The sequence below is a fragment of the Simochromis diagramma genome, unplaced genomic scaffold, assembly GCF_900408965.1.
Source record: "Simochromis diagramma unplaced genomic scaffold, fSimDia1.1 OVJJ01000091.1, whole genome shotgun sequence".
In the NCBI taxonomy this organism is placed as follows: Eukaryota; Metazoa; Chordata; class Actinopteri; order Cichliformes; family Cichlidae; genus Simochromis; species Simochromis diagramma.
The window spans coordinates 2,731,224-2,752,215 of NW_024386901.1; the positions used below are offsets into that span (position 1 = coordinate 2,731,224).

Genomic DNA, 20,992 nt, shown 5'->3' on the forward strand with positions numbered 1-20,992 from the left:
TCAAACTCTGGCCCGCGGGCCAAATTTGGCCCACAGCCTAATTACATTTGGCCCGCGAAGCCATACCAAATTATTATTAGAGCTGGCCTACTGGTATTATACAGCTAATATATATATCGTTTAGTATCAAGCTTTGCTTGTTCCATATTCAGTTTTCCAGCAAAACTTATTTGAGTCCATAAGAAAAGATTCATTCTTATATCTGGAGGAAGATTTTTTTTTTCAATAAATATTAATGTTAGCCTACAACTTTGTTCCAGTTTTGAATTTTGGCCCACTGTGTATTTGAGTTTGACACCCCTGTTGTAGATAAACCCTAAAATAATACATACAGAGAAAAACCCAACAAGCACACGACCCCCTATGAGCAAGCATAGGGGGAAGGAAAAAACAGGAAGAAACCTCTGGCAGAACCAGGCTCAGGGAGGGGCGGGGCCATCTGTTGGGGTGAGAGAAGGAAGATGGGATAAAAGACCAGCTGTGGAAAAGAGCCAGAGATTAATAACAAGTATGATTCGGTTCAGAGAGGTCTATTAACACATAATGAGTGAGAAAGGTGACTGAAGAAGAAATACCCAGTGCATCATGGGAATCCCCCAGCAGCCTCCACCTACTGCAGCATAACTAAGGGAGGATTGAGGGTCACCTGGTCCAGCCCTAACTATATGCTTTAGCAAAAAGTAAAGTTTTAAACCCAATCTTAAAAGTAGAGATAGTGTCTGTCTCCCAAATCCAAACTGGAAGCTGGTTCCACAGAAGAGGGGCCTGAAAACTGAAGGCTCTGCCTCCCATTCTACTTTTAAATACTCTAGGAACAACAAGTAGGCCTGCAGCCTTGTCATATATGCTGACAAGGCTTAGAGCTCACTTTACATCATTTGACATGACAAACTATGGTATGGTAGCTGTTCTATGATTTATACTGGGCCCACTACAATGGCAGATTAGCGTTAGCAGCAGGGACATCAGCCCCCACTTTCCTTGACTGCGTTAATGCATCAAAGAATCACAGCCATTCACACACACACACACACACACACACACACACACACACACACACACACACACACACACACACCTTTGCTTCGCAGCTCTTAGGCAGTAACAGGTTGTTTAGCATGAATCATTTGTACAGCCCAGAATTTGATGGGTTTTTTTCAGTAGTTTGTGTTTATGCCAGCAGACGAGCTTTCACCTGAAGCTTGACAATTTAAAAGTGCTTAAACAACAAAAAGAGGAACATGGGTATTATAGTTTAGGGGGGGGTAAAAAACAAAAAAGTTGACAAAATAATTGCAAATCGGTTTTAGGGCTCGGCATTCACCACGTGCTGCGACAGGCTTTTAAGCAATTTCCCTGTCCTTGTGCTTGTTTGATGCCATTTCCTCCAATGTCATTTAAAACACAAGCCCACATGCGTGTGCATCAAAAGCGCTGTGTTCCATTAAGTGACAATTTATCTCAAATGAAAGCTGCCACATGAAGGTTAGGAAAGTTTTCTCCCCTCTCTTGCCCTCAAAACTCAGACTGCACAATAACAGATTAAAGGCACACGTTAGTCTGAAAGGGCATAAAGGAATTAAACATTTCATTCATAGCAATGTGTTTATACCAAAAGCCGCACTTGTTTTCACCCCTCGTGGATTGTTTCAATGCTAAACACCGCTGCAGAAATACAATGTGTAATGAATGGACTACTAGGTCGTTCTTCCACTTAACCCCTTCTTTCAACCCTGCGGCCATTATTACTTGCTTTACTAATTTAGCTTCACTCTTCCACTGCGTCTCCAAACCAATCGCTCATATGTTTTGTAGAGTAATCAGCAGAAATGATTCATGGCGCATCTCTGTACCTCCAGCAGTGCAAATTGGGCCTGTTTTAGGTGTAAAAAGAAAAAAAAATCATTTTTCCTTTTGCTCATGAGCGCTCCTGTGAGATCAGAGCCGTGTGTGGGCGCCGAAGCCAGGAATGTGTAGAATTACAGTCTGGCTGTGCACAGTTTTGCTCTGCAACCCAGTAGTGAAATCAGTCAATCCAGAAAATAGCTGCAAGCTTTTGGGCTTTGAGCATGAACAGGAAGATTTGGCTACAACTTTCATCTCTGCTCCCCTACCCCCAGTTTCCATCCCAGGTAAAGCCCTCCCTGAGCCTGTGGTGCTCGCAGTAGAGACAAACTGGGGCTCTAGTGTATTTACCCCAAACACGACAAACAGGTTCAAGGTCTCTTGCCGTGTTTCTGTTCCTCTGTTATTGCCTGTTGGAGAGGAGATCAGTAAGTAAGATCAGCAACTTCACAGGAACAGGCTGAGCACTGTGGCGAAATCACTGCACCGGGGATGAAAATAAAGAGGGACAGGACTGGAAGGTCTGGGACGTGCCTGAGCGGTGGGTGGGTGTAGCACTATCCACCTGCTATACTGCATCCTGTGAGGCGGAGACAGATCGGTGTAACAGGTGCAGTACTCACTACTTTCATGCTGCTGATGAGAAAAAAGAGACATCAGGAGAGTTTAATTTCCACTTCTAGCATGAAGACAAAATAACACATAGCACCAAATTATGGTTCACACACTTTGATGGGCACTGTAATGTGAACATAAGTGGAAAGACCAGCTCCTTTTCTCAGTTTGAACCAATTAAAAGATGCAGAAAAGTGTAAAAATCCACAGGTAGACGTACGGCAGTGTTACCGTGTGGTCACCTGCAGATTTTGGCACTTTAACATGGCCTCTTGTATTTTCTACGCTGCGGTTTTGAAACAGGAGGACATTCCTTCCAGTTGCAACTAGTTCAGCAAAGCTTTTTGAGGCTTAAGGCTCAATTTGAGGATTATGCTTTTAATCAAGCTTATATTACTAATCTGACAAAGTGATAAAGTGTTGTTAAAACACTTCCTGCCAGTTTTCAGTTTGTCTGCTCCCTAGATGTACAGTTGCGATCATGTATCAAAACATATTGCATTAGGGTGATCGTGGCTCAGGGGGTTGGGAATCGCATCTGTAACCGGAAGGTCGCCGGTTCGATCCCTGGGCTCTCTGTCCTGGTCGTTGTGTCCCTGGGCAAGACACTTTACCCTACTTGCCTACTGGTGTTGGCCAGAGGGGCCGATGGCGCGATATGGCAGCCTCGCTTCTGTCAGTCTGCCCCAGGGCAGCTGTGGCTACAACTGTAGCTGCCTCCACCAGTGTGTGAATGTGAGAGTGAATGAATAGTGGCATTGTAAAGCGCTTTGGGTGCCTTGAAAAGCGCTATATAAATCCAATCCATTATTATTATTCATTTTTTTTTGCGAATAATGACTCATTGAAATATTTCCATATTTGTTTTGTGTCCAGTTAATTTATATAATGTTTTATAGAAGTGAGGACTCGGTACAGTTGTCTGTGCGCGGCGGGTTGTGTTTTACATCAACGTGAAATTGATCCTGTAGCTCAACATATTGAATTGTTGTTAACTCTAAATGCCTTCATTGAAAAGGTAAACAGAGTATGAGATCATTATATTGAATCGGAGCTTGCTACAGGGAAGTGCTAAATAATGCAGACACTGCATGGAAACAGTGAATTTGTCCACATAATAATGTTCTTAGTCTTAGAGGATGCAATGTAATTTTAGCAGCCGAAACACTTTAGCCAGACCAGCGTAAAGTCTTTTAGACAAAGTCAAGTATTCGATGTTTTATTGAGGGTTTTTCTCTTCTTCTTCTCTCGTGGTCAATCAGCAACACAGTGAAAATGACCTCTAAATAGATTAAATAAACACAGAAAATCAGGGTTGTAAAAGGGGAAACATGGAGGAGTACATAGGTTATGGGAACTTTGCACACATCTCAGTGTTATGTAAGACAGAGCGGCAAAGATTCAAAAGGAAAGACTATGAAAAATATTGTTTCTTTGAATGTCCTCGGGCAAATAGTCAGTCGGCGCTCACTGGAAGCTTAAGTTAAGTGCAGGTCAAGTATCAAGTCTACCACTCTGGTTGTGATGTTGTTTTAATTAAACCCTTCTTTTTTAAAGTGAACATATACATGAGGAATTCTAATAAGAAACAATGTGCATAATTAGAGACATCAACGTCAAGTTAAAGCGGATCATTAACCCCTTATAGGACAGTAGACTCACAGGAAACGTACAGTGGGGCAAAAAAGTATTTAGTCAGCCACCGATTGTGCAAGTTCCCCCACTTAAAATGATGACAGAGGTCAGTAATTTGCACCAGAGGTACACTTCAACTGTGAGAGACAGAATGTGAAAAAAAAATCCATGAATCCACATGGTAGGATTTGTAAAGAATTTATTCGTAAATTAGGGTGGAAAATAAGTATTTGGTCACCTCAAACAAGGAAAATCTCTGGCTCTCACAGACCTGTAACGTCTTCTGTAAGAAGCTTTTCTGTCCCCCACTCGTTACCTGTATGAATGGCACCTGTTTGAACTCATCATCTGTATAAAAGACACCTGTCCACAGCCTCAAACAGTCAGACTCCAAACTCCGCCATGGCCAAGACCAAAGAGCTTTCGAAGGACACCAGGAAAAGTATTGTAGACCTGCACCAGACTGGGAAGAGTGAATCTACAATAGGCAAGCAGCTTGGTGTGAAAAAATCAACTGTGGGAGCAATCATCAGAAAATGGAAGACATACAAGACCACTGATAATCTCCCTCGATCTGGGGCTCCACGCAAGATCTCATCCCGTGGGGTCAAAATGATCATGAGAACGGTGAGCAAAGATCCCAGAACCACACGGGGGGACCTGGTGAATGACCTGCAGAGAGCTGGGACCAAAGTAACAAAGGTCACCATCAGTAACACACTACAACGGCAGGGAATCAAATCCCGCAGTGCCAGACGTGTTCCGCTGCCGAAGCCAGTGCATGTCCAGGCCCGTCTGAAGTTTGCCAGAGAGCACATGGATGATACAGCAGAGGATTGGGAGAATGTCATGTGGTCAGATGAAACCAAAGTAGAACTTTTTGGTATAAACTCAACTCGTCGTGTTTGGAGGAAGAAGAATACTGAGTTGCATCCCAAGAACACCATACCTACTGTGAAGCATGGGGGTGGAAACATCATGCTATGGGGCTGTTTTTCTGCCAAGGGGACAGGACGACTGATCCGTGTTAAGGACAGAATGAATGGGGCCATGTATCGTGAGATTTTGAGCCAAAACCTCCTTCCATCAGTGAGAACTTTGAAGATGAAACGAGGCTGGGTCTTCCAACATGACAATGATCCAAAACACACCGCCCGGGCAACAAAGGAGTGGCTCCTTAAGAAGCATTTGAAAGTCCTGGAGTGGCCTAGCCAGTCTCCAGACCTCAACCCCATAGAAAATCTGTGGCGGGAGTTGAAAGTCCGTGTTGCTCGGCGACAGCCCCAAAACATCACTGCTCTCGAGAAGATCTGCATGGAGGAATGGGCCAAAATACCAGCTACTGTGTGTGCAAACCTGGTAAAGACCTATAGTAAACGTTTGACCTCTGTTATTGCCAACAAAGGTTATGTTACAAAGTATTGAGTTGTATTTTTGTTATTGACCAAATACTTATTTTCCACCCTGATTTATGAATAAATTCTTTACAAATCCTACCATGTGGATTCATGGATTTTTTTTCCACATTCTGTCTCTCACAGTTGAAGTGTACCTCTGGTGCAAATTACTGACCTCTGTCATCATTTTAAGTGGGGGAACTTGCACAATCGGTGGCTGACTAAATACTTTTTTGCCCCACTGTAAACACCAATATATACAATTTAAGTAGAATAAAAATATATTTTTAGAAATTCATAAAAGGAGCAAAATCAGACATATTTGACTATTTACAGCTTGAAACCAACAATGTTACTCAAACCTGTCACAAGATCCAGATTATTACTGTCTGTCAATGTTCTACATTATAAATAATAATGAAAATAATAATATAATACCCTGACTATGGCCTACTAGATGCATCTGGTCTATGTCTAAAAATGAAACTGCATCACTTGTGTCAGTCTGAGTCCAGTTTCAATAATATTTAGAAATCCTATGCAATCAACACGTATCTCAACATTTAGAGCAACTTTTCAAGCACATAATGTGTGAATTTCATCAACTTACCACTTTTATTTTCAGTATTATGACCATAGTAGTCAAGTCAAGCCAACTTTATCATACAATCATATGTATATATGTATATATACATATATACTTATACATGCTCACATCATCCAATAAGAGAAGTAGGAGCAACAATACATATTTCCCAAATTCTGGAAGAATGCTGAAGTTTGAAATACTCGAGGCAACTGCTGATTGGTCAGATGCACCTATGTCACTGTCGTGTAGACTGATCTTTGCTGACTTGATGGGAGAAATCCGTGTGGTTCTACGACCCCACAGAGAGGCACAGGGAAGCCAGTTATCTAACATCTAATGATGCTTTAGGTATTTTCCGAGTGTTTTGATCACTCGTCTTTATTTTGACGGAGCATACGGTGTGCAGTAGAATCCGTCTTTCAGTGTTGACACCAAAGGAACAACTGCACAGTGTTTCTCTGTGAATCACTTTGGCTCTGAATTCACACGTTTTTTCTCACCAACACCCGACACATCCAGTGGCTCTGTCTCAGGTGACTGCATGGCACCCTCCTGCAGCTCTTTGACCCCAAAATTAAGTCAAACTGTGAAATCTGCTGCCCTTTCTCCTCACTGCAGGAACAGCGACGGGTTAATGAAACCGCTGACCCAGCCCAGACACTTACTGACATGTTGCACCTCTAATTTTCTGCTCAATAGGATCCCAAAGGCAAAACCCACAAGTTTTTAAGAGAACCACAAAGAGTCCTACAGTGCACTGTTGTGACTTTTGTGTGTGATGTGATTTTCCTTTGGGCACAGACAGGGAATATTAATTCTCTCGGTGAGCTCACACATGGGCCAAGTATTGATCCTCACAAGAATGAGAGCGTGGTGACAACCATGTAGTGTGCACAGAGTGAAAATTACATTTTGTCAGGGCTTAGAAGCAATACTTGTACTGATATAGGTGCAGGATTTTCAAACCATTTCTTACTGGAAGTAATGATGTAACACCAAGTGTATTATATTTGATACATGAGTTTTTGAAACCTCTGCATAATCAGTGTGATTTTTCTTTTTTGCTTAATAAATCTGAATAAATTGCACAATAAACATTAAAGCGATTCATTGCTCAAAAATGCAACATATAGCAAACATAATACAAATTCAGACTCATGTATGCAAAATTATATTTAATTATTATCTGGTTCAAGCTTTACTTGGTTAACATATAAAATGCAGTTAAGTTTAAAATTTAACACCAGCTTCTCCAAAATTCTTTCTTCATTCACTATTTTCTGTCACTGTTTTGATTCAATATGTAGAAATACCCAGATGTCCAGCAAAGTGCAAATAATATTTTAACATGTAATTTAATTTTTAAAACGTTGTGAAGGGAAAAGCAAATATAAGGTCAAAGGAAAAAGATCTCAAACTAAAGTCTGAGCTCCACTTTTAAATATAACTGTGAGTGACTGTATGCAAACGAACACAGTGGGGGATCGACAAAACAACTCGGCTGAACACTTAACCAATCAGCTCACTTCAAAACACTGTCCACAGGGGTGCTTTCAGTGCAGGGCAAAAAGGTCAACACGCCAACTCGCTTTAAAAAAAAACAAACCTCAAAATTAAGCGTGCTTCCAACAGCCTTCAGAACGTATTTCATCTGCAGTCTTCTTCTTTTCTTCTAAACAAAAACTAAACATTGCACATTTCCTGGCAGCAGCAGCAGTAGCAGCAGATTACCTCGGAGAGTAAACAGTGCCTCACTAAGCCAATATTTTCTTGCAAAAAACAGTTGCAGTGACGTCCCGATTATTTTATCAGCTGGCATAATGAGCTTTGGTCCTGTTCAGCTTTATTTATGTATTTTTATTGTTTGTGGCTGCATTCTTAACTTCATGGGTACAAGAAAATAGCTTTTTTTTTTTATTAATAAAGCACATTTTGCAGATGTGCATTTTAAGCATACTGTGCATTTAAACTGAGAGTAGAGAGCTGTTTATATTGATAGCTGTTTACCCGCTCGCCAACAACAACAACTTCATTAACAGCTACTATTACACTGGAACTGCTCATGCAGCACTTTCCTCTTTTAACCACCAAAGTAATTTTGTAAAAATCAATATGTTCAATAGTGACATAAAATGTTTATTTCTGCTTGCGAACCCTAAATGACAGATACATCATAGTGTATGCTGCTTTTTTAACAGCGTGCATGTTTAAAACACCGTCTTTCTAGATTTTCTGCTCACAGAAAAAGGTCAGATTAAGAAAGTCCCTCCTAAGAAAGTGTTTAAAAGCTGTGATATACGCCTCTTTAACACAGTTTGCATGTAGATGTATGTGTGTTCAGTTTCTGTAAAGTATAAAAGGGAGGGATGAGCCCATCCCTGCAGTCATGGGGCAGGAGGTGGGGTACACTCTGGACAGGTCACCAGTCTATCACATGGACAACACAGAGAGACATATGACCATTCACTGCTCTCATTCTGAGCTACAACCAACTTATAATCAACATGGAGGCTCCATATGGAGGGCCCCCAGCTGTGGTTTGAGCATATAACCGCATTGCTTTGAGGTGACGTCTCTAATCACTGTACCACTGTGCCCATCCCTACACTAACGCATGTTTTTGTGCTATTGTGCATTAAAAGCTTCGTAGCCGCTCCATAAGTTCTTTCCATAAGGACCAGCTCTTATTTGTCTTTAAAGAATTTCCACTAATTGAGACATTGTGTAAAATTCCTCCTGAAAAAGATGCACTGTGAAAAAAAATGACATCATCATCAAGTAATGATGAGCTTGTCCTGATTTCTAAACAAGAAGCAGAGATTCTGGGTCCAATTCTCACAAGAAGGCAGCAGCAGGGAGAATTTCATGGTTTGATCCAGGAGTTGAAGCTGAATCACAACCGCTTTCGTACATATTTCAGGATGCCAGTGGGGCAGGATGAGCTCTTGTTGCCAGAGTTGGGACCACATCTGAGGCAGAGAAGGGATGATTTCAGACAGCTGACTGAGCCATAGCAGTGTCTAACTGTGTGTCTGAGTACAATAGTATTCGTATTACAATAGCCTTGCTTGCCAATGCAGCAGTCTGATTGGTCAGATCTGTTTATTCACGTCCAAAAAATCTGAAAACTTGAGCTTGGTTAAAAATAAATAAATGCCGCAAAGTCGTCCAGCAGAATTATGCAGTTGGTGTGAACAGCTGCATTAAGAATAGCTGAGTCCAAAAAAGATTTTTAAAGCACACAATATTTTTGGTATTTAAATGCTTTTACACTAACTGCTGGTACTACATGATTAAAGTCTAACATTGCAGATTTCATGAGCTGCATGTGGGATGTAACTTTAAAGCAGCTTTAATGACCAACTTATCAACAATCAGTGTAACAGTACAGTGTTTTCTTCCCTCAAAGCCTTTGCCTGCACTACAAGAGGAGCAGACTGTTCCAAGTCTGTCGCTCCCACCTTCACTCATCTTTAACAAGGAGCGAGGGCAAGTGAAACATGTGATGTTTCATGGGGTGAAACAGCTGTGGATCATGACACAGGAGCTCACGGATCCTGCAGACAGCTTCTTTTTTTCACCAACCCCATCTACATTAGCTGAGGACTGCATCTGTAGCAAAGGTGAGCTGTGATTTAAATAGACAGCCTGCCGGATCAAAGCCTGCCTACCTGTTCTTCCGGCTACAGCCTTTCCGCTTGCATGGTTATCATAATTGCTCTTGCTCAGAGGACATGCTGCTTCCGTCAGGGCCACGTCCTCCTGCATTAGAGCTGAGGAGCCTCAGCCAAGCAGAACCTGGCTGTGCAGGTAGATACTTTTTCTCCTTTTTCTCAGAACACCTCCGAAACTCTGTTGAATATACAAGTTGCTCTCCGCAGACTTAAAAGTTCAAAACTTGTGAAAAGAAGAACACCTGGCTCTGGCCAGCTTGTCTCGTGGTAGTTAGGAAGCTACAATACAAAGCAAAATGTGCCTATAAAATGTATGTAATGCTGAAATGTACTGGCTGATGTGTTAGGAAACGATGCCACGCTGTTTGATGGAAATGAAAACAATCAACCTACAGAGGGCTGAGTTCAAAGACACCCTGAATACCAAAGAGAAAAAAACTATGTGTCAACTATGTGCATAATGAGATGACTTATGATCCTGGGAGGTCTCCTCCCAGATCTGGACAGTCTGAGGTGCAACCTGCTGGTGCAGGATGGGTCGAAACATCGTGTTCAGGAGCTGCAATGGTGTCAGCTCATTCATCCTCCTAGAACTGCCTGCATACTCTCGCCAGATGAGGCCGGGTGTTGCTGTGCACCAGGAGGAACTCAAGACCCACTGCACCAACATAGGATCTGATAATGGGTCCAAAGGATTTCATCATGATGCCTAATGGCAGTCAGGGTAATGTTGGTGAACCTGTAGAGGTCTGTGTATCCCTCCATCGATATGCCTCACCACTCCATCACAGACCCAAACCAGTTATGCTGAACGATGTTGCAGCACAGCTTCTCCAGAACCTTTCACATCTGTTACATGTGCTCAAAGTGAACCTGCTCTTATCTGTGGAAGGCATAGGGCACAGGCAGTGGACCAGCCGATTCTGGTACCCCCCAGTCGGGTTCCACAGTGTCAGGTAGTGAACACAGAGCCCACTAAGGATGTGGGGTCCAAAGGTCACCCTCATAAAACCATTTCTGACTGTTTGGTCAGAGACATTCACACCAGTCGCCTGCTGGAGGTCATTTTGAAGCTCTGACAGTGTCCATCCTATTCGTCCTTGCCCATCAGCAAGACCAGAGCAGATACCAGTCCTGCTGATGGATTAAGGACCTTCTACGGTCCTGTCCAACTCTCCTGCAGTAACTGCCTATCTCCTGGAATCTCCTCCATGCTAAGAGTGTGCTGGGAGACACAGCAAACCTCTTGCCAATAGCACAAATTTATGTGCCATCTTGGAGGAGTTGGACTATCAGTGCAACTTCTGTAGGGACAGGGTATCACCTCATGCTGTAAGCAGTGACACTGGCCCTAGCCAAATGCAAAAATAGTAAAGAAACAGTCAGAAAAGTTAAGGAGGGATCAAATGTGAGAGGCCTGTAAAATCATTCCTGTTTTGGGGGTTGTGTTACTGTTGTCCCTCTTGTGTGCCTACCAAAGCAGCTGAAACTGATTAACAACCCCCTCTGGTACTTAACTGACCACATCAATATCCCACAAGTTTAACTGACTAATGCTATACTCTGATTAAAATGCTCCTTTAATTCAGTTATTTTTATATATATTTTATCTTTAGTGAATTATTCGATTCAATTTGTATGGATGTTTTCATTTTTAAAAAATCCATCAGGTTTGAAAGTGGCTCTCGTTTATGCAAAAGTACACAAAAGAGAGTATTTTGTCCAAAAAAGGAAAATATCCTCTGTTAAAGCTTCGTATTAAATGAAGTCTGCGTTGACAGATTTTATCCTTTGGACTGAAATGAGTTCACACCTGTTGTCGTGTATGGGAGGCTGTATTGAGTGCTTGCACTTAACTGATGCTTTCGTTCAGTACGCTGAAATTAAATAAGCCTGTGTGAGTCTGACATGTTGCACAGGACACATGGCTGTCACACAGCAGCTGTTGGAGCTCATAAACCTGCGAACAAAACGCCCTGCAAGCTCTAAAAATCAACCTGCTACATGTGCACTTGGAGGCACGTGCGCCTTTTTAACTCCTACAAGTCTGTCTCAGGGTTTTCACAAATACCTGTGTCATATTTATAACTTAATGTATGCTGTGTTTTCCCCACAGGAGCAACCAAATACCTCAAATTCACCTGTGATGAATTGGGAAATTAGTGGCCAGCTGTCAAACGCTGGTAGCGCTGGCTTTTGCAGCCCATCGCTCCTAATCAAGAGCACCTAGCTCCTTTTTAAATATGTTGAAGATAAAGTAGCACTGTGATAGCAATTGTGCTAAATGAGCCATTTGAAAGTGTGGCTCATTTTTCATAATACTGGAGAAGTCAATTAAGGGACTTTTGAAGCTCGGGGAGGCCCAAGGAGACATTGAGGTGCGACGATAGGAAAAGACACCAGTGATTTTGAGTCACAAGAGAGAGAAAAACAAGCAGAGTCTCAGTGGAGAGACAACAGGGAAATGTAACCAGCAGCAGTGTCTGAGAGGAGAAAACAAAGGACAGGGTATAAAAATGTCAGACGCAGCAACAGTGACACCAGTTTTTGTCAGCCAGCCAGCTGCTTTCATAGCCTTTGACAGGCTGAGCAACAAAAGCCAAAATATCCAAATTGCTTGTGGGTAAAAGACGACTATTGTTACACTTTGTGTGGCCCCCATCTGCTCCCAGAGGACCCGGAGCCATGACACCACGTCCCACACTGACAGCGAGCCAGGGGGAGAAATTGGAATTGAACGGCTGCTGAAAGGCTGTTAATAAACAGTTAGTGTTGCATTTGCGAACAGTGTGAAATGTATGCGTCATTACCTAATCTCTCCCTGACAAGAAAACACAGCCACTGCTTTTCCCCCCGGTGTTTGTTAGAGGAGTTAGCTAAAACCCGGGCCTTACTGTAAAAGACAAAAGTGGTTTCTCCTTAATAATCAATCAATCAATCAATCTTTATTTATAAAGCACTTTTCATACAAAAAAAATGTAGCACAAAGTGCTTTACATAGTTAAAAGCAGCCCACCCCACCCTCCAACTCACTCCCCACACATCCCTCTGTGTGAATAAAACATCTGCTCCCTTTGCTAGTCATTTCTGCATTAGCTAAAACCCGATTTAATAAAAGTATTCAACAGTGGTGTTCTGCCTGCAGGAGCTTCTCTTTGAATCTGACTTGAATTTTAAACTTCACTAAGTTAAGATTTGCTTGAACTCATTGGAGATCTGATTCTTTTTTGTTTTCACACAAGAATCAGAATTTGATATTTTTCCACCTCAGGTTTTATGAAACTGCTAGATTTCAGTCGAGCACAGCATGGAGTTCTTGGTGGCTCTGGTCCCAACTGCCTTAGTCAGCTGCTCATGTGTAGTTTTGGGCTGATCCAGCACCTTTCTCATGATCGTCCTCACCCTATGAGGTGATGTTAGGCATGGAGCTGCAGACTGATGGCGACTTATGGTCATTATATGTCGTTAACCTCCTAAGATCCAAACTCTTTCATGCCATGCATTTTTAATTTCTCTTTGCTATATTTGGACCGATTGGGACCTGATGAATGTAAAAACAAAGAATTACCTGATTTTTTTTTTTTTATCTGATTTTTGTTTCTGAGAAAAATGAGATCCGCATATGAGGACATTAGTTTTAAATTTCAGTGGCAGTATAATGTCCTGGTAAGTGGATATCAGGCCCTTGTAGAGCAAAATTCTGTATTTTGGTCTAAATAACCCAAAATGTGATGTCCTCATATGTGGACGCCAGGTCCTAGAAGGTTATTTTCCAAACAGTTTTCATCTTCCCACCAAGCTTCTGAGATTTTTGGTTGATATTCTGTCTCCATGAAAATGAAACTAACAAAATTAGAGACTGTGCATATCTTTGTAAGTGAGCAAACTCACAAGTTCTGCATGGGACTGAATCATTAAGTCCCCAATGTGCACATCGATTCTGTGTTCTTGTGTTTATGAAGTTAAAATCCTCCAGCTCCACCATCAACAATGGCTGCTTGGACACCATTCCAGTTTCATGATAAAGTTTTACTGAACAACAGCTGCTTTTATATAAACAGCTCCGGGAGTTTGGCTTGACAACCACTTGTAACGAGTAATCGACCTTCCCTTGGAACCATTTCTTGGACTTTGATACTGCAAATAAACAAACAAACACACCCACGGCAAAAAAAATGTATCAATTAATAACCTCAGAGTTTTCTTAATCTGCGTTGTTGATTAATTTGAAAAAAAAAATCTCGGTGTTATGTCATGTCCAATTTTTGCCCAATCACAGGGGACAAAAAGGATGGAAGATAGGAGGAAAAAACTGAACCTTTGTTGATAAACTCCCAATAAAACAAAACAAAAAAAGGCATAAGAAGGCACATTTATTTTAACTGTGGTAGTGTCTTCAAAACCAAACAGATCATCATGGATCAGCAGGGACGTAAAGTGGACTCATTTTATGTCCCTGCAGGCTTGCTTCAAATGCCGTGCAATAATTTTTTACGGCACACCCAACCTAAAACCATCAAATCTGATTTTACTTATTTTTTATGTCACTTTGTGAATCTGACCCCTGATAAAGGTCTTGGCCCAGGTCACAACTCCTGCCAGTCTCAATGGCAATTCTGATTCTGATTCTGATTCTGAATAGCTCAAAGCTTTAAGTTCGCAACAGAATAATATTGTACAGAGGGTTCGATAAATCGCAGCATCTTTTAGTTCACACGAAGAGCCACTCATAGTAATTGGAACCAGACTGATGACTGTAGCATACACACTCGCCCCAGAGACCTTTTCTCGCCAGCAACAGAGCATGAGCTCATCCCCAGCTGGTCCACCAGAGGGAGGGGACCGTGCAGGCAGGATGGATGTAATGTAAGGCTCTAAAAACAGTGAGATAATGGGTGAAGCATCTTCTTCCTGATTTTTATCCAAAGAGAGACAAAAGCAGGAAAACTGAAAGATTTCCTAGAATGCAGGTGTCCTCCTGGGAGCTTCCTCTCCTCCTGCCTCAGGATGATGTGCATGGAGGTTGCTGTGCTGCCAGAATAACAGAAAACAAGTCCAGGTCCCACCAGAGTGTGATGCAACCTGCTTCTTAAAGGCCCAATCGCCAATACAAGTGTGAACACAAAGTTCTGCAACTCAAGACGTGAAAACTTATGTTTTATTATGTTAGTAAATATTTATTTGTAGCACAATCTTATGTTTTCCAGTGTGACAAGCTGTGTAAGCCAAGTATTTGTGATTGATGTTATAAAAAGCATTAATTGATGTCGTGCACTATCCTATCAGAAGCAGCCACCAGAAGATGGGAACACTGTACTCACAAGTAATGAGCATGGGCAGCAACAATATTCGGGCAGAATGTGGCTCTTTATGATGCTCGGTTAGTGCTAAGAGGCCCAAAGTGTTGCAAGAAAAGATGCCCGATACCCTCACACCACCAGCACCACTGGCTGTTGATGCAGAGCAGGACAGATCCATGCTTTCATGTTGTTTACCATCCAAATGTCGCAGTAATATGCCCTGTTAAAGGGGAGATTTTCCTTCCTGCTGCTGCCAAATGCTTGGTCATAGGGAACTGTTAGACTGTTGGAGACTTTTGTTACTGTAAGGCCTTTATTTTTAAATTTTAAGCAACCGAAGCGATTGAGGTGACTGCTGTTGTGAATTAGTGGTGTATAAATAAAATTCAATCGAATTGAACTGAAATCTGCTTCAAGCTATAATAAGTTCTGCATTCAGAGAAGAGATGTTTAATGCAGTTATTTTAAAATAACATGACTTACTTTCTATAAACAACTTCATAGTGTGAGCTTTAGTTTTGCATTTTACCTGCATGTTTCTTACAATAACTGCTGGTCTGCATCTTTGTGACTCAGCTTATACAATTGATAATTGCACCTTACCAAATATACTTGCTAAAGTGGGTTGATAACTACTACTATCAGTTCTTGTGAACTGATAGAACGGTTGTAAACAACCCAAGAACATGCTAAAAAATAAATTTGAGACTTCAATGAGCGATGGTCCGTGTTTTGTATACATACTAGCATGTGCATGGAGCACAAGTGATGATCCATAATGTTGAAGACTGCATTTTGACTAAGGATCACAGTGCAATGTATGTCAAGCCTAAACAGGGTGCGTTAAAGTGAGAGGGACACAGTGTTTGAAAAAGCTGTGTGAGCGCACAGCACAGGAAACATCTGCTTCTGAACAAAGGCAAGTGTCCTCTGGGGAAAGGTCAGAGAACACTGATGTGAAAGGAAAAAAAAGCAACAAATGAACAGGTCAGTGGCCAAAGAAACTAAAATCAAAGATTAACTCTGGGAAGCACAAATTGATGTCAGGTGGCTACAAGTTATCCAGAGGTACGTTTTCAATAACCTTTATTAGCATAACAATAGGAGAACAGCAGCAGTATTATTTGTAAAATGCTCTTTAATAAGGTGCTGGAAATATCTGACAGTCATGTTTGTTCGTTTCCACAGAACATTTATCACCAAAACCCGGGACACCACAGTGTGACCAGAGCGTGTGCCACAAAACAGAACAACATGACCTTTTACAAAATTTACACATAAAATAGTCACAGTGTAGAGGAGAGGGAGGCTGAACGCACTGCACTGGGCAATTAAGGCAACACGTCCCCTTTTTTTTCCCCCGTACAAAAAAAAAAAAAAAAAAAAAAAAAAAGTGTGAAAGAAAGAAAAAGACAAAAAAGCACCAGGAAACCGTTTAGAGGACCTAAAGGAAAACACAAACACTTCTGTCATAAGTGATGTGCAAGGCAAAGACACAAACATGAACAAGTTAGAAATGTAAGTGACAGATGTTTGCTGCAAAACACCCGCTGGTGCTTTGGAGACCAGCAGCTTGGCAATTCAAATGTTGCGTAATCCAGTCTGTATAATAACAACCTGTCTCATCTTTGTGGATCTTAGCAGGGGTTGAAATTTTCATCCTGTTATGATTTTTCTTTTTTAACTCTTTAGCTTTGTTAGTGTTGAGATGTTTCCAGTAAATACTGGCAGATTTCTGAGGAAACAGATGAATAAAAACGATCAAAAAAAACAAACAAAAACAAAACAAAACAAAACAAAAAAAAACCCCAAACGAATGTCAAATTAAAAAGCAAACCTCCCAGAAATTGATACAGTTATCTATAAACAGGCAGAACACAGAGAGCATTTTATTTCTTCCACATGTGCAGCAGATTGGTAGAAGACTCCAGGTGTGTCTGGTCCTGGCCCATGTCTCGAAATCTGGGAGATTTTTTTCCATGAGATTCGTCTCGAGAGGCTGATAAAACAGGGAGCGAGTCCCTGCCTCTCACTGACAGGCAATATTACAGGCAAACTCACCACGAGCACATCTGCAACAGCCGACAACACCAGGAGATCCAGTACAGCCAGGCCTGCTGATTGGCTGAGGAAACGTTTCCTTTCCACCCTCGTTAGGGGCACACCTCTGATGCCGATCTGTAGTAAACGTGATGTGCAGTAATTTTGAGCGTGTCCAGTTTCTGCAGGGATGATGATCAGGAGGAGGGATGCAAACAGCCGCATGGCAGGAAGGCGGGAAGAGGGGGGGGGGGCACACTGATTACAGCTTTAAATGTTACATCATCAGTTAATAAACAACCGTCCGTCATGCTGTACCCGGTAAAGAAAACTCAAGCCGTCACAAAAGCTCGTTTACATACAAACACTGAGACAAAAGGAGGTAATAACGAGTTAAACAGTCATATGGCGTTGAGTCGATCACCTATAAAGAGTAAACATTGAGATCACGCTTATTCCTAAAACATTACATGTTAAAAGAGCGCAGGTGGTTCACTTGCCCTTCATCTCCCTTTTCTCATCTTCGTTGTGCAAGAGTCATCATTTAGTCCTTTATTATTCAGTTGCACATTTGCATCCTCATAGTGTCACACAGAGACAAAGACGTCCAGGTAGAGGCGATCGTAGGACTCCCTGAAGAAGAGGATGAGGACGAGGCTGAAGAGACAGGAGCCAGTTAGACACCAGTTCAGCCACGACACATCTAGATGAAGACAAGAAAGGGAACAAGCACGAGTTAGATTTCTGTTCAATCACCAAAGAGCTTTAAGAAAGTTTTCCTACTTAGCAGTGGTACCAAACAGTCATTTTGGCCTAGTTAAACCAGACCCCTATCGAAATGGTTTGGGAGACAGCCACACTCTGATTGTGATGGACAACTGTGCATTTCTCATTTGCCTCTTCAACCTTTTCCCTCTTGGCTTCCTGATAACTTTCAGTCAGTACCACTATATTTAAAAGAGATCCCACAATTCACCTCTGTGCACATATCTGGAAAGCATAAGCTGGCCAGAGTAAGAAGCAACCTAAAAAGCATCGCTGTACTTGTATTTTTTAAATGTGCAAAAGGAGCATCAAACTGAGGGTCAGCTTTGATATCAGCTGATCTGAACTGTAGCAAAATCTTGGTTAGGCTCTCATCATGGCCAATTAAGACTCTATCATCATGGTTAAATGACTGTGGTATTGGTGGTCACGTCAAAAAATAAAAAGGATCTGAAAAGGACACGACCAGAGTTCCTGGTACACAGCAGCAAACCCCTACATATGACACTGTGCTCCTTTATAATAATATGACTCCACATATATACAGAAACCTAAAGGAGATGTTCACATGAAATGACACTGAATGATTAATTAGCATTAACAGCCCTAATGGCTAATCAACAGGAGTTTCTGACATGCCACACAAAACAGAAGCAGCCTGTGCCGTCTTTCATAATCACTCTCAATAATTCAATGATATTGGCAGTGTTCCCTATTATCATTGACCTACACTTGAACCTAAACATGGTGCAGAATGAGGTGTTCTATTTTCTCTGCTCTGTTCAAGCTCCATTAACCACAGGAGAGGTGCTCTGGCTGTCTGCAATAATGCTGAATCTGGAGGGCAGATGGGAGCCTCACACCAGCGCTGAACCGCCGGCATCTTAACTCACCAGCACTCAGACACATAACCTCTGCTTGTTCAGCCTCCGTGATGCGTGCCACAGATTGTCATCATGCACGCTTGCACGTGCGCGCACGCGTAAACGCGGGTCTAAAGCCTGGACAAAACGCAAATCGATAAATTCTTCCTTTCACGTGCAGTAAGCAGCCCTCGCTGGGAAGCTGCTCGTCTCGCAGCGAGGGCTGCGAGTTGCAGGTGTTTGAGGCTCTGTCCTGACAAAGATGTTAGGCTGAATCTTTCCCGCTTGGTGAAGGCCAATATCTCAGCCAGGATACAGGCTGCAGTGGAAGCAGGAAGCTGACAGAGTAAATATAGAGAAAATCAGGTTATAACAGGCAGCAGAATCCATGAATACATGCCAGGACAATGTGTCACAACTCACACCGGCTCAACTCCGTGTCCAGTCGGCATCCTTTTCATAAAGTCATTAATCAGCTGACCAGATCGATGCTTGAAGAGCTCGCTGCTCGGACTGCACAGCACAGCCTCTTTGTGGTAAATTATGAGTCCTGGCCGTACGACACAAATCCACATGATTGATGCGTCACCGCTTTCGTGAGGAGGAATAATGTGCGGCCAGAAGTGCGAAGATGAAAGTAAAGGATAAACTGGGGCAAAAAGAAGGTGGTGAAGGGGCTTGAGGGGAGAGGGAGGTGAGGGATTGGATAAGGGTGTTTGCAGAGAGAAGTCAAGACTCCTGAATCAGCCTCATTAATCAGAACCGTGCGAGCCGGACAGCAGGAGACCTGGCAAGGAGGCAGGTTAATGGAGTTGTGTTTATCTGACCTGCAGTCTCTGTCTAACTGTCTCCCTATCTTACACGTTCCCACAACAAAGACGTGTCCATTTAAAGTTAGAGACAAAGTGTGCGAGCGTGTGGGTCTGAGCCCACGGCCCTAAATGAATGCTAATGTGGAGTTTAGCAATCAGAGTAATTCAACCAAGTGATGTGGTGAAAATGGCCAATTACTCCTCTCTGATTTCTAAAGACGCACGTGAAGCCAAGTATGGAGGAAAGGGAGTTCAAGTCTGAGTGAGCAAACGGGAACTCAGGAGCAGAGGAGGAAGGGAGAAGATTAAAATTGAATAAAAGGAAGCAGCAAAGAAAGAAGTGAAAGTAGCTCCAAGTCTTTGAAGCTCATCCGATCACCTGTTTGCATTAATGACCATTATAATATCTTAACGCTTCCTCTGGCTCGAGATGCGTTGCATTCCTGCACACTTTCCTTCAACGTAGCGAGCAGCTGATTTCTGTCGTAAACTCAAGGCTGAGCACTTGCTGGACTATTGGTTTTGAAACACTTAAAAAGCTTTGAGAGAGAGAGAGAAAAAAAAAAAAAGTGTTTCAAACCCATTTTCATCATTTTTCTACAGTATTTTGGATGTTTTTTATAAATTCCCTCTTGTGCTTTTCCTCATGCTGTTACATATTTGATTATTAGGCTTTTATACTCAGCACTGAAGCATTTTGTGGGGTTTTTAAGTTACTGATAAACAGGTTGTCTAAGAGGAAGGTGGTGATGACGGGGAATGTTTTATGAAATAGAAGCTGAGGAGCTGGTAAAACCCATTTCTGTAAAGAAGTTTTTCTCTCTCATCCTTTGTCCTCTTATCTCTACCAGTCCCTACTAATTGTCCCTGTCAGTGCTGCTATGGCATTATGAGGATGAATGAACTGCTCCAAGTTTAAAAACACACACGTAAAACTTAATGCAGTGGGTTTATTTTTAATTTCCAAACCTTGTCTGGCTTATTCCAGCTGCTATGGTGGAATGTAACCGCAACGACAGAGCAAAACTAAATGTGCAGCATGACATCGTCTGCCCCTCTGTTCACAGAGCATGCAGCCTGCTCATTAGGACACACTGACATACCGTGTCATCGTCTGACAGTTTACATGACATCGCAGAGTAAACGTTTGGTCGGATCTTTGTAGTCTCAGAACCAACGAATAGATAAGAAGCATCACAGCACCTGCAGTAATAATCATGTTGCATCATTGTGGTGATCAGTTGAAAATAAATAAATACATTTTCTGTCATACGACTGCATCACTGTGTCGGCTTGTAGAGATCTGTGAACAGGAAAACCTCAGATCACATCCAGAGGGTGTTTATTATCATGGCCGTGCTGGCCGTCGCCAAAAAACGTGACATTTATCCATGTCAGTGGCCAAGATTGATCTTTAGATGTTCTGCCCTGAAAGTCTTAAAAAAAGATGAGTCATT

General features: G+C 42.1%; 1 protein-coding gene across 1 annotated transcript in view; it reads right to left on the reverse strand.

The window, feature by feature from the left end:
* Positions 1-16,124: 16,124 nt before the first annotated feature.
* The window catches only part of slc49a4 (solute carrier family 49 member 4), a 44,273-nt gene continuing 39,405 nt past the window's right edge, over positions 16,125-20,992 (reverse strand). Inside the window, exon 9 of the mRNA XM_040034797.1 lies at positions 16,125-17,798. Coding sequence (XP_039890731.1) covers positions 17,683-17,798 — 116 coding nt within the window. The 3' untranslated portion in view covers positions 16,125-17,682. The remainder of the gene's footprint in view (positions 17,799-20,992) is intronic.